Source organism: Coenobita brevimanus, chromosome 89 (assembly GCF_032717465.1).
Source record: "Coenobita brevimanus isolate Jiangsu-jjx chromosome 89, ASM3271746v2, whole genome shotgun sequence".
Lineage (NCBI taxonomy): Eukaryota > Metazoa > Arthropoda > Malacostraca > Decapoda > Coenobitidae > Coenobita > Coenobita brevimanus.
This window is the reverse complement of record NC_137042.1, coordinates 19,533,502-19,550,786: the sequence shown is the minus strand read 5'-3', so window position 1 is coordinate 19,550,786 and position 17,285 is coordinate 19,533,502. Positions and strand designations below refer to the sequence as shown.

The following is a 17,285-nucleotide window of genomic DNA, read 5'->3' as shown; positions in this document are numbered from 1 at the left end:
GTTATAGAACGAGTGTCAGCCTGGACTTGCCTTTACACACTCGTGACTGAGTTTCCTGCATAAGAGAGACTGTGACTAGTTACCAAGCTTGTAGGCATACTTTGGCTCTTGTGGAAGTATTTCCCTGTCTATAATAGCTAACCCTACCTCCAAAAGGATAATAGTGATGAAAATAATACAGATTAATGCTATTTAACAAACTTTATTAAAAATGTCATCATGAAGATTTCAATGGGATGGCTCTGGCCCCTCCTGATACAAGAAGTGACGTGAGATGTGTGGTACAAGTCTTGTAATAGCTCTCCTTCACACTGATAACTACTGGCTGGTGAAATATGTACAAGCGCTAATGAAAAGGAAAAATCCCCAGTAATGATGGCCTTTGGAATGTTGTCTGCTGATTTTGTGGATCTGTTGTGGCCCCGTGGCATTCTATACCTTAAGTTATGTTTTTCTCTACTGTATTACTGTACTGTGAAATGACATACTTTCATTACACTTAATTCAAGACAATTGAGCTGGAGAAAAATAGTATGGTATTCAACAGGATTTGGCTGAAAAAGAATTACACTATTTCAAAATAATTCATTGTATCCACTTATCAATATGTGTCTGTATTGTACAGGTCTTTCTCTGAATGTGTTTCCACTAAGACTTCCAAAGAAGCGTCCAGGCTCAACCCAGAACCAGCACACATATACAATATGCTGCAGCTCTTATATATACTGTATGTTATTTTATTACATGAATAGGCTGTGTGATGATTTCAGAATTATAAGATGAACTCTGCAAAAGTTTTTCATAACTTATATACAGTGAGACAGTATACTGTGGTTATACCTATATGGCACACTAATATACTGTACAGTATGCCATGGCAAAATACTGGACACCTGATAAATAGTGTTCACAAACGCTTGGAATTTACACATTCTTCTGTTGAAGTGATTGAGTAATAATATATCTGCTGTACAGGTAATATAACCTCAATACTGAGACATCCATAAGTATGTACTGTACTGTTATGGTACAGTGTGGATGTGTGCAAGATTAGTGAGACATTAAGTTTTAGAGGAAAACAACAGGAAAGAAGCTCAATGTAAAAGTATACTTTCTGTTTGGCAAGCACAGAGCATACTGGTTGCTCTCTGCACCTGATAAAAGTCACAGCATTATGTCACGATTCCCATGCTTACATTCAAAGGTAAAATTGTCTTTCGTATACAAAGCACTGTATCCTTAGCTGATGTATGCACCAAGATGCCTGACAATAACATACTTAAATGCTCAGATGACCTGACATCAACAATGCTACAAATTTTTTTTTAGTATTGTTGTAATGCATTACTTATAGAATAACACTTCATGAACATTTGCACACAGCAGATTGTCATATTCAATGGATTCTTTGATTAAACTGAATTTTAACTCAAGCATCAATAACTAATGACATTAATAGCAACAATAGTCAAATAAATAAATGTAATGAATTTAATCATTCATAATTCTGTAGGACATACATAAGCTGTAAAATAATTTATCAACATACAGTACACCCATGTGTAACTTACTAAATTTGTCACTATTGCAACACTTCCATGCCATGGACACCGATGTTTAGCTTGAAATATGTAGTATTAGCTGCCGAGATTCTTTAAATGGCAACTACATTATGCAGTGATCAGTGCAAATTATAACACAAAACACATTAAGTGGTCAAGGTTAGCTAATATATTCCTAACCATGCATAATTTTTATCAGATGCTTTACAGACATGATTTTAAAATATGAAAGAAAATTTATTATTGGCTAATATATATATAATTATATATATATATAAACATACACCAGTATACTTCTACTATTACATTCAAATCCATACTCATTTGAAAAATTGAACTTGTTCCTACAGTAAGTCTACTATGTGTAACTAAATAAGACTACACAATTGAAATCAGCTGACAGTTGGTAGAAAATAAGTTATAAATTAAAACCTAGGGCCATGTAACTACCACTTGACAGGTGTTCTGCATTTTCATTCACAATACTTGACAAAATACCACACAAACCACCACTTTTATCTAAAAGAAAGGTAAGATTAATCATACTGGACACGACCCCCACCACTGTGCAACTGTGTGACCAATCCTACAAGTAATACATTTGTACTGTACTGTTATATTACCACTATCAGTGATCTACTCTCTCCATAAGGCTGCTCTTCATAAATGCCAAAATAGTAGGTAATGGCAAGTATGATTTCATATTTAATCCACAGTAACAGCAACACTTTGGTGAAACAGGCAAATAATCCAATGTATAATCAAAGATGTGTCTCATCCCAAGTGGTTTTTATGGAGTACTGATTTACAGAACTTAATTACAGTCTGATATTAAAAATGTCATTTCAAATACAATATTATATACCAAACTAGTGTAACTGCTAAATAATCCTACATATATCTGTCCTGAGGTCTATACGGTAGGGTGTTAGACACAGTTGAGGGAGGCATCAATCCTAATGGAGTAAAGAGGTTCTGAAGTGTTGGTGACAGGGTAAAAGGATTTGAGCTTATGCCAGTAAGTTCTGCAACAGCTGCAGCTGCGGCAGCAGCAGCGGCTGAAGAGGTTGGCCGAATATTGAAGCTAGATGAGGACGTGGTGGGCAAGAAGGAGGAAGCACTGGTGTTCGCCCGTGTGGATGAGGTGGTGGACGCAGAGGAGATGGGTGTGATAATGGTGTGAGGGATGGGGCTCCGTCTACTGGTGGTGATGGTGGTGGTGACAGGAGGGGTGGTTCTGGAGGTGATACTGATGATCTGTCGCTGTTCACTACTCCCAGAGGAGGACACCGATGCAACAGACACAACAGGAGTCATTGTAGTGCCTGCAGGCAGAGGGGAAGGCCCCTTGTTGACTCTACGAGTAGGGGGCGAGGGAGAGGAAGTAGGGCTATCCAGGCAGATGACCTGAGGGCTCACTGACCCTGATGATGGCAGAGAAAATGCTGCCCCACCACTGCTGACTCCAGCCACTGATAGCAGACCACTGGTTCCATTACATGACACTGCATAAAAGACATTTCGTATATATACCTTCGACCGTATACATCAAGAAATAAAAAGTTCAGTGATACAATATGTTGTATACTGCAATTAAAAATAAACCAGGTACAAACCTCATTTGCTTACCTTTGCCACACCTATTTAAAAAAAAAAAAAAAAAAAAAGGAAGAGGAAATTACATAAGCATGACTGATGCAGCCTGCATATGCACCTGACAAAGGACATGCTAGAGGGATATGTTATATAACTATTTCTGTCACTGTAATAAGATTATATCAAGGGTATGATCACAAAAAACTAAGGATGTGCAGGCATAAAATATATTTTATAATAATCCTTGGTTTTACTGTGCAACACCCCTCAACACTGGTCAAAAACTAAGAATGATAAAAAAAAAAAAAAAAAAAAAAAAAATACAAAAGCAGTGTATATATGCAGCTTCCCTTCACTTTCTATTTTACAGATGTATAGTAGGTTCCATCCATTTCACCATTTTTTAAGATTCTGTAAGATCAGTGGTTCGACAATTTTCCACTTTCATCAAATGTAAAAGTAGCGCATAGCAGCTGGCTTTACACCTGGATGATTCAAAGTTTACCTAGATTGAGAGACTTCCTAACATGTAGCATAAAAATGACATGCTGAAGCTGTGTGTGATTACTTGCTTCCTTGTCAAATCCTTCCTTAAAATCCATACAATGCTTCTTCAAACATTCTTTTACAGTAGATACACTAGCATCATCATCATGGCCTACACCTCATCCTACTTCAAATTCAATCAAATATACCCTATTGCAGTAAACCCATGTATACCAAACCCTCTTTTAATGAACTTTGGTTTTAATGACCACCTTGAGCTGGCCAAACATTATGTTCATTTAACGAATTTTGTTCGGTAAAAGAATGGACACACGGGAAACACCGACCAGCATGGCATCCCTCCACGCATGCACGAGACACATACACACACTGTCCCCCCCCACCTCTCTCATCCGCATCCCGCGGAAAGCCACATCAGTCTCTGGGTGACCAGCATAGTAAAAGGAGTCATAAATTGAGCATTTATTGAGAAAAACAGCCATTTAGACCTAGCGCTATGTTACTGTGTACAACTGTACAGATGAATGATGCTCTATATGGTATTTAACGATCTTTGTTCAGTGAAAGTCACAACGCCTGGGAAATTACTGAACAGCATGGTGTTTGACTTTATCATCATGGGTCTGATACCAATTAATTCATTGTACTGAGGGTGTACTGTATCTACATAATCAGAATTATCTTGGCATGCTCTCTTCTCCTTACTTCACACCTTTCAGGAATCTATGCTTGTTAACTAAACGACTTAACATATACACATAACGCTAAACAATCTCATTTCCACTGCTCTCACTCAGGACTCTTCAAACTCATGGCATTCCAAAATTTCACAAACCTACATTACTGTGGGCATTACACATCATCAAGCACGCTTCTTCCAACTAGCATATCTGATGCTCTGTTTCGTTACAAGGCACTCACAACACAGGCTACCTTTCTTCTTGAAGGTATTGTAAGCTATACTGTACTTCCTTCAGTAATTTACTTTTTTTTTATTTATTTTTTTAGCAACATTCTATAATTATTCTACCAATTTCAATGTTTCCATTCACCACCAGATTACACGAGTTTTCCTCCTCCTCCTCAAAAAAAAAAAAAAAAAAAAAAAAAAAAAAAAAAAGCACATGCACACACAGCATAAACGCGCGTGCATGCACGCACGCACACATGCACACACACACACATTCATTTAAGACTCTTATACAAATTTCAGTCTGTCTCCATTCACCACCAGATAACACTGAACTTCCCTTCTCACAAGAAAAACACATGCATGCACTCATGCACACATACACAAGTTTAAGATTACCTAACCCAGACAATGGGTATATCTATATGGAGTCTGGTGAATATACAGTAGATAAAAATTTAATTCAGTAAACCATCCATCCATCCATTGCCAGACGTCATGTATCCCAAACGGGGTGGTCAAGGGCTTAGAGTTAATTGTTTTACAGAGAGGGGCACTAATCCTCCACCAACCCCACTTGACACGTAGGGATGAAATTCAGTAAACAAGTACTAATTAAGTGCAATGCAACAAACCCTAGGAATGTGGGCAGTACCCAATTTTGTTGTTGTGGCAGACAACTACTTAACTAGTCAAACTATACAGTTAGATAAAAGTAACAACAAACCTAAGAAAGATAAGACAGTATTATTAGTTCTTGTCAAAAAATTTAATCACTAGCATTTAAGGTTGCTTCATCAGTAAGATGCAACTGAATTAATACTTGTTCTTTAAAGTTGTTTACGAATGTGCAGTAAACAGTTTTTTTTTTGTGCTTTCAACCACTGTCATGAACCAGAAGCATGTCCCAAAAGTCTATCTATCTATCTATTGCCAGACGCCTCAATCCCATTTGGGGTGGCCACAAACAAATCGCCTCCACGTCGCCCTGTCCTCCGCCATTTCACTGCCCTGCTCCCAACTCACACCCCCCTCTCTCATATACCTCTCCACCCCATCCCTCCATCTCATCCCCGGCCTCCCCCTCCCTCTTCCCCCTTCCACCTCACTCACATACACTCTCTTAGTCAGTCTCTCACCCTCCATCCTCTCCACATGGCCAAAACACCTCAGTGTGTTCCTCATAACGCTTCTATCACATCCACATCCACACCACAACGCTCCTTTATATACTCATTCGTCAGCCTGTCTCTCCATGTGACTCCACAAGCTCCTCTTAAATAACTCATTTCCACTGCTCTCACCCTTGACTTGTGTCCTTCCAACAACGTCAAAGCTTCACTTCCATACGTTAGAGTTGGTATCGCAATACCGTCATATAGTAACTTTTCACTTCCATGCTCACTTCCCTGTTTCTTATCACTGCTTTCAAAGAACCAGCAACCTTTCTTCCCTGCTGTACCCTTTCAAGCACTTCACCCTCCAAACCTCCATCCTTGCTCATCACACTACCCAAGTGATTAAACGTACTCACATTTTCCAATTCCTCACCATACAACCTCGCTGTACATTCACTGACTTCACCTCTCTCAAAGACAATCACTTTACTCTTCCCTACATTCACATTTAGATTCCGTTTCTTACACACTCTCCCAAACTCATCCACCAAGCCTTGCAGCTCCCCTTCGTCTTCACTCAACAACACAGTATCATCTGTAAACAACAGTACAGGGAGTTTCCAAACACTATCCTCTCTCACCAGGGCCACTCCAACATCCACTACCCTACCTTGTACCTCTTTTATTACCCCATCCATGTACAGACTGAACAACCATGGACATGACACATCCCTGTTTCAACCCAACCTTCAAAGAGAAAAATTCACTTAGTTCACCATCCACACGCACTGCAACCTTCGCACCATCGTACATACTCTTCACAGCATTCAACAACTTCCCATCTACTCCATATATTCTTAATACTTTCCACAATCCTTGTCTATCCACCCTGTCATAAGCTTTCTCCAAATCCATGAAAGCCGCATACAACGTCTTTCCCTTCTCTAGAAACTTTTCCACTAAAGATCTAAGAATGAATATCTGATCTACACAACCTCTTCCCTTCCTAAAGCCTCCCTGTTCTTCTCCAACTAATTCCTCTGTTCTTTCTCTAACTCTGTCAATAAGTATCCTACCATACACTTTTCCTATTATACTAAGAAGACAAATGCCCCTATAATTACCACACACTTCTCCCAAAAGTCATTCGATTTAAAAGTAGCAATCTGCCTGCACCTTGACTCTGGCCTACATTCTCATCAGATTAGGAAGCTTTCTAGCACCTCTTTCTTAGTGATTTACCTTGAATATTACAATCTAGTATTCCTTTCCTGCTATTTCTATCCTTCTAATACCAACAAAGACTGCATAAATAACAAATGGGTATTAGAAAATATTACTGGTAATGTGTCTTATACAAATAAACTTGTTAGGAGAGAAATGAAGTCACTGAATGTACAGTGAGGCTGGATGAGGAGGAAATGGAAAATGTGAGTGTGTTTAAGTACTTGAGTAGTTTGATGAGTAAGGATGGAAGTTTAGTGGGTGAAGTGTTTGAAAGGGTACAACAGGAAAGAATGGTTGCTGGTTCTTTGAAAGCAGTGATAAGGAACAGGGAAGTAAGCATGGAGGTAAAAAGTCACTGTATGACAGTATTGTGACACCTACTCTACTGTAGGGAAGTGAAGCTTGGACCTTGTTGGAAGGACACAAAGTCAAAGAGTGAAAGCAATGAAAATGAGTTATCTGAGAGGAGCATGTGGAGTTACATGGAGAGACAGACTGACAAATCAGGTAGTGAAGGGGTGCTGTGGTGTGGATGTGATAGAATGCATTAGGAGAAATACACTGAGGTGGTTTGGCTGTGGAGAGGATGGAGAGCAAGAGACTAATGAGGAGAGTGAATATGAGTGAGGTGGAGAGGGAAAAAAGGAGGGGGAGGTTGAGGAAGAGATAGGGGGATGAAATGGAAAGGTATATGAGAGAGGGGGGTGTGAGCTGCAAGCAAGGCAGTGAAGTGGCATTGGACAGGGCGACATGGAGGCGATTTGTTTGTGGCCACTCCTTACGGGATTGAGGCATCTGCCAATATATAGATAGATAGATGGGAGATGGTGTTAGAAAGCCTCATCATTTGACAGAATGTGGACCTTTAACACTTTGAATGTGGTTGATGTCATTTGTAATTTACTCTTGCTTCAACCAAACACTTTTATTCAACTCAGGGATGGCCTCCTGTACTGAGGGAGTTTGGCAAGGCTATACCTACCTCCTCAAGTTCAAACAGTCTGTCCTAATCTGAATAAAACTGTTAGGAGATGGTATGAGGAAAATGAAAAGACATTCTCGAGCTCAGTGGGTTGTAAGGCTGACTACCTGATGATGTGGCTGCTGTTGTCGCTGAACCTTGGCCTGTGTTGGGTCGCTTAGCTGGTGGAGGGGCATCATCATCATCATCATCATCATCATCATCGCTGTCTGAGAGGGTGATCACCTCCAGCTCTGCACTCCTTTTCTTACTGCTGCTCTCAGCTGCTGCTGGTGCAGAGGCTGATCAAGGGGAGTATGGGTAGTGCTGTATTATTAACTACTCCACCTGTAGTAACTCAATATGGTAACATCTTTTTCTTTTTATCCCATTCAGTATAATGGTGTATACTAGACAATGCAGTTTGTATTTTATATCTAATCTTCATCATCATACTCATCCAGACCTCTTTTTCTCAGCCAACCATGGAGTGATGTAGGGTCCAGCAAGCAAGAAAAAAACCAACTGAAGGAGAACTAGTAAATGTCAGCCCAAATAAATCAATCATACTCATTCACTCACTTCACTCATTCAATCCCCAAAATACTGAATCCACCTCAGAGGCCTAAACATCCACACTTCTACACTTCATATCATCATCTATATGCTAGAGTCAATTTGGTGGTGGTGGTGGGGGGGAATATATACACTGTGGGTATATATATATATATATATATATATATATATATATATATATATATATATATATTATATATATATAGATTATATATATATATATATATATATATATATATATATATATATATATATATATTATACATATATATATATATATATATATATATATATATATATATATATATATATATATATATATATATATATATATATATATATATATATATATATATATATATATATATATATATATATATATATATATATATATATATATCCATCCATCATTGAATCCTATGTTGCCTCATGACATGAGGAGCGTAAGAGACCAGGGCTAGGCAAGTTGGTCCTGCCTAGACTTGGGCTCTTATCGATGATGGATGGATAAATATATGTATACTGTACAGTACACCAGGAAACCATTTACTATGGTGGGTGGTAACCTATAACCAAATTATGGTGCCTGATGGTTTAGTGGGTAATTAAGGTGCTCCAGTCGAACTGAGCCTGTGTAAGGGATTAATCCCCGAGCTAGACCTCATCAGATCATATAGCCCTGCAAGGGTTACAGGAGAGCGCTACCCCTCCCAGCACTGCAGCCACCGGGCGGGGCACGAACTCGCAACCTCACGATTATGAGCCCGACACCCTACCACCGAGCTACCGCGCTCCCCCACTAAGCCTGTGTAGATTTATATCCAAGGGGTGGTTGGGGTTTACTGCTCACGTAATGCCCCTCATTGATGAGTGAGGCTGGTCACTCTCATCTTAAATGTCAGGACCAACTTGCCTAGCCCCAGGCTCCTACACTCCTCGTGGGGCAACACAGGATTGGATGATGGATGGATGGATATATATAACTCCTCCATACAAAATTCTTCCAACCAGTTCAATCCTGGTCCCACCAACCTCCACACCTTGCTTTTTCACAAACTCATTTATCATATCTATACACCTTCTTGGCCAATCATGCCTCCTCCCACCTTCAAACTTAGACAAACCCTTTATAACCCATTCTTTACATATGACCATACTATCAGAGTACATTTTCCATGACTTCCTTATTCCACATCTCTCATGAATCACATTATTCCTTATCCTAACTACTCTCTGCAGCCCACACAAGTTCCTTAATAGTCCAATTTCTGCTGCTCTTATTCTTTTCATTTTTGTGCAACACCAAAGTCTTGCATTCATATGTTAATGTAACCCGTATGTTAATGTACATACTAAAACTCCTGCATGCAAGCCTCTCGCAGCTGCCATTCTCAGCTCTCTATATAAAAATGAAGCCTTCAGTGCACCGGCCAATTTCTTTCCCAGTACTATACTTCCTACTTCCTGTGCACATTTACCTATTTCTCTGGCACTGTAACCAGGTACTTAAACTCACCAATTTGAGTCTCTCCATTCACCATCACATCCCACTGTAAGTTACCTTCTCTCTCAATGAACAACACTTTGCTCTTATCCATATACAGTATACCTTTAATGCCTGACAAACACAGACATCCACAAAACTATGAACAATCTGCCAGGCTTTATTCACCTAAGGATACACTTTTCAAATTAGAGGACTTAGCTTTTAAATCACATAAAATCAAATGATACCATGTTTCATTTTAAGGGAACTCTGTCCTAAGTCTGGCCATGGCAAAACTTATGTTTTCTACAGCCTGGAGACTGAACCAAGTGGCAAAATGGCCAATTACTTCCCAATAGTTGATGGTAATTGTCAGGAAAATGGAATATCTGAAGCATCATAAGACTACAACAATGTGAAAGTCTAAGCATGGACTTTGACTCAATTTATGTGTGGCTAATTTTCCGGCCTAAAAAAGTGTGGGTAGTTACCTAGCCTGTAGCCACATTCACTCATAGTAGCAGACAGGGTCAATGGAAGCAAAACACAATTTTTTTTTTTCCCTAAAGTTTCCAGCAACTCTTGGGAAGTAATTAGATGAGCGAGGGTACATGATGTCCCCATGGTTATTCACACTCACACCTTACCACTGACATTCAGACTGTGTCAATATGGGCACAAGCATTCCATGGGTCATGTTTTCACAAAGTTAGTAGACTTTCTAGCATATCTTCCTTAATAATATATTTTGCTAATACACGTATATTTTGCATACCAGTACTGTATATTGTTTTGTTATCCACGGTAGGTGGGGGCACTCACCATCTACTCACACAATGTAGTGCTGCTCTCGGATGCCTGCCCATTTCTCTGTTCCTTCCTTCCTCTTCTGTCTTTCCTCTTCCTTCTGCCTATGAGTGACTCTACACTGAGTGACAAGCCAAATGTTTCCTGTACACCAGGAAACCATTGACTACACTGGGTGGTAATCATCTAACCAAATTATGGCACCTGGTGGTTTGGTGGGTAATTAAGGCACTCCAGTCGGATTGAGCCTGTGCAGGTTTATATCCAAGGGATGGTTGGAGTTTACTGCTTATGTAATGCCACTCAGGGATGAGTGAGGTTAGTCATTCTTGTCTTAAATGTCAAGACAAACTTGCCTAGCCCTCGGCACCTATGCTCCTCATGGGGCAACATTGAATTTGATGATGAATGAATGAATGAATGTCTATTTTGTTATCAATATTATTCTAGTATTATCACAGTATGCATTCATAACTGTTTAGTATCATTTCGTTTCATTTTTAAAGGCTCCAACATGCTTGCATGCGTCGGCCTTGGTCACCTAATGATGGCTCTCCATGATGCATGATCTGCTGCAGCCTCCCTGTTCAGTCCCTTAACCCTGAGGTCACGCTTAATAACCTCGTCCCATGTCTTTCTCAGTCTACCCCTCATAACCCCACCACCCCCAATATTAACATTTCTCACCTTCCTCACCGAATTATCATCCCCCATCCTCTCTACGTGCCCCAACCACCTCAATCTACCTCTCCTCATCACAACACCAATATATTCCAGTCCCATCCTACCTCTTAACTCTTCCATCGTAAACCCAGCCCCCTCAGACCTTGCACACAGGGACGCACTACGCATCCACCTAATCACTGTCATTTCTGTACGTCTGAGCCTGCGAATATCCTCCTCCTTAACTGCCCAGGTCTCACTACCATACAGCATTACACTCCTAACACATGCTGCATACAAAGACCCCTTAGCATGCAGGGAGAGTCCTCTCAATGTCAAGAGAGGCAAGAGCTCCCTGAACTTCTTCTAACCACTTCTCACCCTAGCCACAGAACTAGCTCCAGCCCCACCTCCAGCACACAACATGTCTCCCAAATAACAAAACTCTTCCACACACTCAAGAGATTCACCAACAAGTTCAGTCCTTTCACGTCTGACAATTTCCACCTGCTCTCCCCGACACGCCGTACACAAAATCAGCATTATCTCGCAGTCTAGAGCATACTAAGATTCCATAAGCAAAAGTAAAGAAATAAGCAAGACATGGTAGACAGCCTCCAAAGCTGTCAGAATGAAGTCTCATAACAGTCTACTCCACATCAAGGCCCCCATAACACCAGCTACCTCTGTTGCAAGCCACCTGCCTCTTACAGTTTCATTTTTTTTTTTTTTTTTTTTTTATGTGAGGAAGAAGGAACCAAAGGCCATGAGCCCGTAGTAACAGTTCCCTCCAAGACAAAAACAAAATACAATATAGAGCCAAATTCAAGATCCGATCATTTTGAGATGCCTGGACACACTGCGTTTGAAAGACTGGAGATCATAGGCAGCATGAAATACAGACAGAGGGAGACAGTTCCAGAGCTGACCTGTTGCATAAATGAAAGACTGGGAGTAACGGTTAACTCTTGCATTAGAGAGTTGGACAGAAAAAGGATGAGAGTTTGCTGCCAGACGGGTGCTACGCGCCCGACGTAGAGGTGGAGGAATGCAAGCAGACAGTTCAGAGGAGCAGTGACCATTAAAGTAGCGATAGAAAAGAGATAAAGATGCAACAGTGCGGCGAAGAGACAAAGATTGAAGGGAGTCAGTAAGAGGAGGAGAGTTAATGAGACGAAAAGCCTTTGACTCCACCCTATTGAGAAGAGCTGTATGTGGGGAGCCTCCCCACACATGAGAGTTGTACTCCACACAGGGGCGGATAAAACCCCTGTATAGAGTCAACAATTGCGCAGGGGTAAAGAAAGAGCGGAGTCGGCTTAGCACACCCAATCTCTTGGAAGCAGATTTTACAAGAGATGTAATATGATCTTTCCAAGATAAGTCCCGAGTAAATGAAACCCCAAGCATGTTCAAGGATGATGCAGGATTAAGCTGAATATTATTAAACATTAGTGGGTATACCTGTGGAAGATTTTGTCAGGTTGATAGGTGTAAGAACTGAGTCTTAGATGCATTAAAGACAACCATATTATTTTTACCCCAGTCAGAGATACAAGCCAAATCAGACATTAGGTGTGCCACAGCCTCATCCCTTGCTTGTTGAAGTAACTGTTGAGATGGGCGTTGCGGGAACCGAATGGAAAGGTGAAGGGTGGAGTCATCAGCGTATGAGTGGATAGGGTTAGATGTACAGCTTAGAAGATCATTGATGAATAAAAGGAAGAGAGTTGGTGATAGGACAGAGCCCTGAGGAACACCACTGTTGACAGATCTAGGAGAAGAACGATGGCCGTCTACAACAGCGGCTATAGAACGACCAGAAAGGAAGCTAGCGATGAAGGCACAGATAGAAGGATAGAAACCGTAGGAGGGCAGTTTGGAAATTAAAGATTTATACCAGACTCGATCGAAAGCCTTTGAGATGTCAAGTGCAATGGCAAAGCTTTCGCCAAAGTCCCGAAAGGAGGATGACCAGGAGTCTGAAAGGTAGGTGAGAAGATCGCCAGTGGAGCGTCCCTGACGGAACCCATACTGACGATCGGAAAGAAGGTGGTGATAGGAAAGATGCCTTAAAATTTTTCTATTAAGAATTGACTCGAAAACTTTTGAAATACAGGATGTTAAAGCAATTGGACGATAGTTGGAGGGTTGGGAGTGGTCACCCTTCTTTGGGACTGGCTGAATGAGAGCATACTTCCAGCAAGAAGGAAAGGTACAAGTTGACAGACAAAGGCGAAAGAGTTTGCCTAGGCAGGGTGTAAGCACAGAAGCACAGTTCTTGAGAACAACAGGAGGGATCCCATCAGGCCCATATGCCTTGTTAGTACTGAGGCCAGTGATGGCAGAAAATACATCAACTGAAGAAATTTTAATGTCAGCCATGAGGAAGTCAGAGGGGGGAAGTGATGGAGGAACAGCACCGGAATCGTCTAAGGTAGAATTGGAGGAGAAAGTCTGTGCGAAGAGATCTGCTTTATCAGTAGAAGAAATAGCTACAGAACCATCAGAGTAGAAAAGAGGAGGGAAGGATGATGAGGTAAAGTTGTTAGAAAGATTTTGGCAAGATGCCAGAAGGAGCGGGAAGAATTCGAGTCAGAGAGTTGAGAGCATTTAGTATGGATGAAATTATTTTTAGTAGAGCGAAGAACAGACTTAGCACGATTCCGGGCAGAAACGTAAAGATGATGTGATTCAGGGGTGGGTTGGCTCCGGTACCTTTTGTAGGCCCTCTCCTTGTTGCAGACAGCATTAGAACAAGCGTGATTAAACCAAGGCTTTCTTGCATTAGTCAAAGGATATGAGAAAGAAATGTATGCTTCCATTCCCGAGAGAATAACCTCCGTAATGCGCAAGGCACACTCAGATGGCTCACGGCCATGGAAGCAATAATCATTCCAGGGAATATCAAAGAAGTACTGCCTGAGGGCCTCCCAGTCCGCGGCTCCAAAATGCTACAGACGACGTTTCCCTGGAGGGTCCACAGGCCGTACCGGAGTGATAGGACAGGTTAAGGTAATAAGGTTGTGATCGGAGGAGCCCAACGGAGAGAAAAGATTAACAGAGTAAGCAGAAGGATTAGTTGTGAGGAAGAGGTCAAGTATGTTGGAGCTCTCTCCAAGGCGGTCAGGGATACGGGCAGGGTGCTGTACAAGCTGCTCTAGGTCATTAAGGATAGAAAAGATGTAGGCTTGTTCACCAGGTGGATCCGTGAAAGGAGAGGAGAGCCAAAGGTGGTGGTGAACATTGAAATCTCCAAGAATGGAGATTTCAGAGAAAGGAGAAATGGATAGAATGTGTTCCATCATAGAAGTAAGATAGTCGAAGAATTTTTGATAGTCAGTAGAATTAGGGGATAAGTAAACAGCACATATATATTTAGTCAGAGAATGACAGGAAAGCCGAAGCCAGAGTGTGGAGAATTCAGAAGAATCAAGTTCAGGAACACGAGAGCAAGATAAGTTGTTGCGTATATATACACAACAGCCACCTTTGGCTTTGAAATGAGTATAGAGAAAGTAGGAGGATACAGAAAAGGGTTTGCTGTCAGTTGCCTCAGACAGCTGAGTCTCCGTTAGAAAAAGAAGGTAAGGTTTAGAGGAGGAGAGGTGGTGCTCAACAGAGCGAAAGTTAGAGGAAAGGCCGCGAATGTTGCAGAAATGAAGAAGAAGAGAGTCAGATCGTGGTTCCAGGCACCTTGAGTCGTCACCGGGAGACAGGCAGATGGTGGGGGCATTTATGGTCCCCCCCCCCTGGGGACTCCGAGGCTCTTCCATCACTATTTTGAGGCACCACAACCCTTTTACCTATTCGAGTCTCTCTTTCTTTCTCCATTTACCAGCAGAATCACACTGTTAGTATTCACAGTCACATAATAATATACTCACCTTTGACCTGTGCATCATCATTGTCATCATCACTTTCATCACTAAGAGTCTCAACAGACAATTCCAGTTTTGGCTTTGTCACCTCTGGTTCCTTTGTTTCCTTCTTAGGCATGAGGGGCGTCCAACTACCGTCTTTATGAAGTGTTACTTCATTGGAGCAGGAGTTTTCTTTTAACACTTCTTGGAAATACCTGTTAAGAGGCTTAAAAATCAAAATCATCACAAAATAAGCAGGGCAAATTTGTACATTCTTAGCACAGTTTACCAAATATGTTAATTCAAACATAATTTCATGAATGACACATCCAACACTATCTTCTCAACATTAGTTTTACAGTGACAACACTTTAGGGACTGAATTTTGGTCAATTACAGATGGCTTTTCAGATGAGAGCAGCACTCCTTTCTATCACCTGTGCCCTTCAGCCTATACATGAAAGATATTCCAATACTCCACCTGCCCACATTTTTTGCCCCAGATGACATTACTGTAACATCCACACATCACACTGCTAGCAGTATATACTACGACATCTACTTACCCATCTATAACTAGACAATCATACAGTGCTTGTCTGTCACAGACAGGGCAGGTCCATGTGGGTTTTCTTTCATTCATTTGTAGGAAGAGAGAGGCATCAAAACACTGGAGGTGGTCACATGTGCTGGCCCGACATGGCATTACCATGCGCATTTTTCCCAAAGGGCACATGAGGGAGCACCGTAAGGAGGTTGTTGCTATTTCACAATCTGCATCCTCTAGCTTCTGCTTAACTGGAAGGAGCATGATAAAATAACTGGTATGACTAATATGAAACATTTTCATTAATACTGTATAACATTCCTTGTCTGGCCATCAGCTGCAATGTCATATAACAATGACAAAAGAAAAGTACTGGCACCACCTAAAAAGTTTTTCTCAGATGGAGTAACTCATAAAGTGCTGCCACAACAAGCAGCACTCAGTACTTACAAACTGAAAATGACATCAAACAGAAAGATGAGGAAAGAATTAGTAAAATATACTTACTGAGGGACCGTGTGAAGTCGGGCAATTTTGCTCCTTTATTTTTTAATCTAAGTAGCAAATCATCAGAAGTCAGCTTTTGCACAAGATAAACTGATATGACGTACAACCGCCCATACTCTGATGACCAAGACACCTGCAAATTATGACAGTTTTATCTTATATGTTTTATTAATTATTTTCACAACATGTTTAACCCCTTCAACACGACATCTTTTATTCTTGCTACCACCAGGTAATGTTAACAGCTAAGGAGAGATATCTGTATATAACAAGTCAGAAACCATCTCCCATAACCTCTTCAATACAATACCATGTCTATTGTTCTTAACAGTGATGGACTTTTTTTTCTTAACCTTGGCAGAGAGTCAGAGACCTCTTATACTGAAGGAATTAAGCACCTATGAATCCATCCATCCATCATCCAATCCTACATTGCCCCATGAGGAGCGTAGAAGCCCGGGGCTAGGCAGTTGGTCTCGACATTTAAGATGAGTGTGACCAGCGTCACTCATCCCTGAGTGGCATTACATGAGCAATCAACCCCAACCACCCCTTGAATATAAACCTTCACCGGCTCAAACCCGACTGGAGTGCAATAATTACCCACTAAACCACCAGGTGCCAAAATTTGGTTATATGGTTACCACCCATCATAGTAAATGGTTTCCTGGTGTACAGGAAACCATTTGGCTTGTCACTCAGTGTAAAGTCACCCACAGGCAGAAGGAAAAGGAAAGAATGAAGGAAATAAAGACAGAAGAGGGAGTGTAAAGTCACCCATAGGACAAGGAAAGAAAGAAGGAAAGAAAGACAGAAGAGGATGGAAGGAAAGAAGGATGGAAGAGGAAAGGTCAGACACCCGAAAGCAGCACTACATCGAGTGAGTAGATGGTGAGCGCCCCCACCTACCACAAAGCACCTATGACAATATAATATATTGTATATACAATCTAAA

The 17,285-nt window shown here is 41.0% G+C and overlaps 1 protein-coding gene across 1 annotated transcript in view; it reads right to left on the bottom strand.

The window, feature by feature from the left end:
- Nucleotides 1-1,310: 1,310 nt before the first annotated feature.
- LOC145411438 (E3 SUMO-protein ligase PIAS2-like) overlaps nt 1,311-17,285 on the bottom strand; it is a 54,613-nt gene continuing 38,638 nt past the window's right edge. Inside the window, exons 7-11 of the mRNA XM_080281477.1 lie at nt 16,331-16,463; nt 15,843-16,074; nt 15,301-15,491; nt 8,010-8,183; nt 1,311-3,067 (exon numbers count right to left, since the gene is read on the bottom strand). Coding sequence (XP_080137603.1) covers nt 2,454-3,067; nt 8,010-8,183; nt 15,301-15,491; nt 15,843-16,074; nt 16,331-16,463 — 1,344 coding nt within the window. The 3' untranslated portion in view covers nt 1,311-2,453. The remainder of the gene's footprint in view (nt 3,068-8,009; nt 8,184-15,300; nt 15,492-15,842; nt 16,075-16,330; nt 16,464-17,285) is intronic.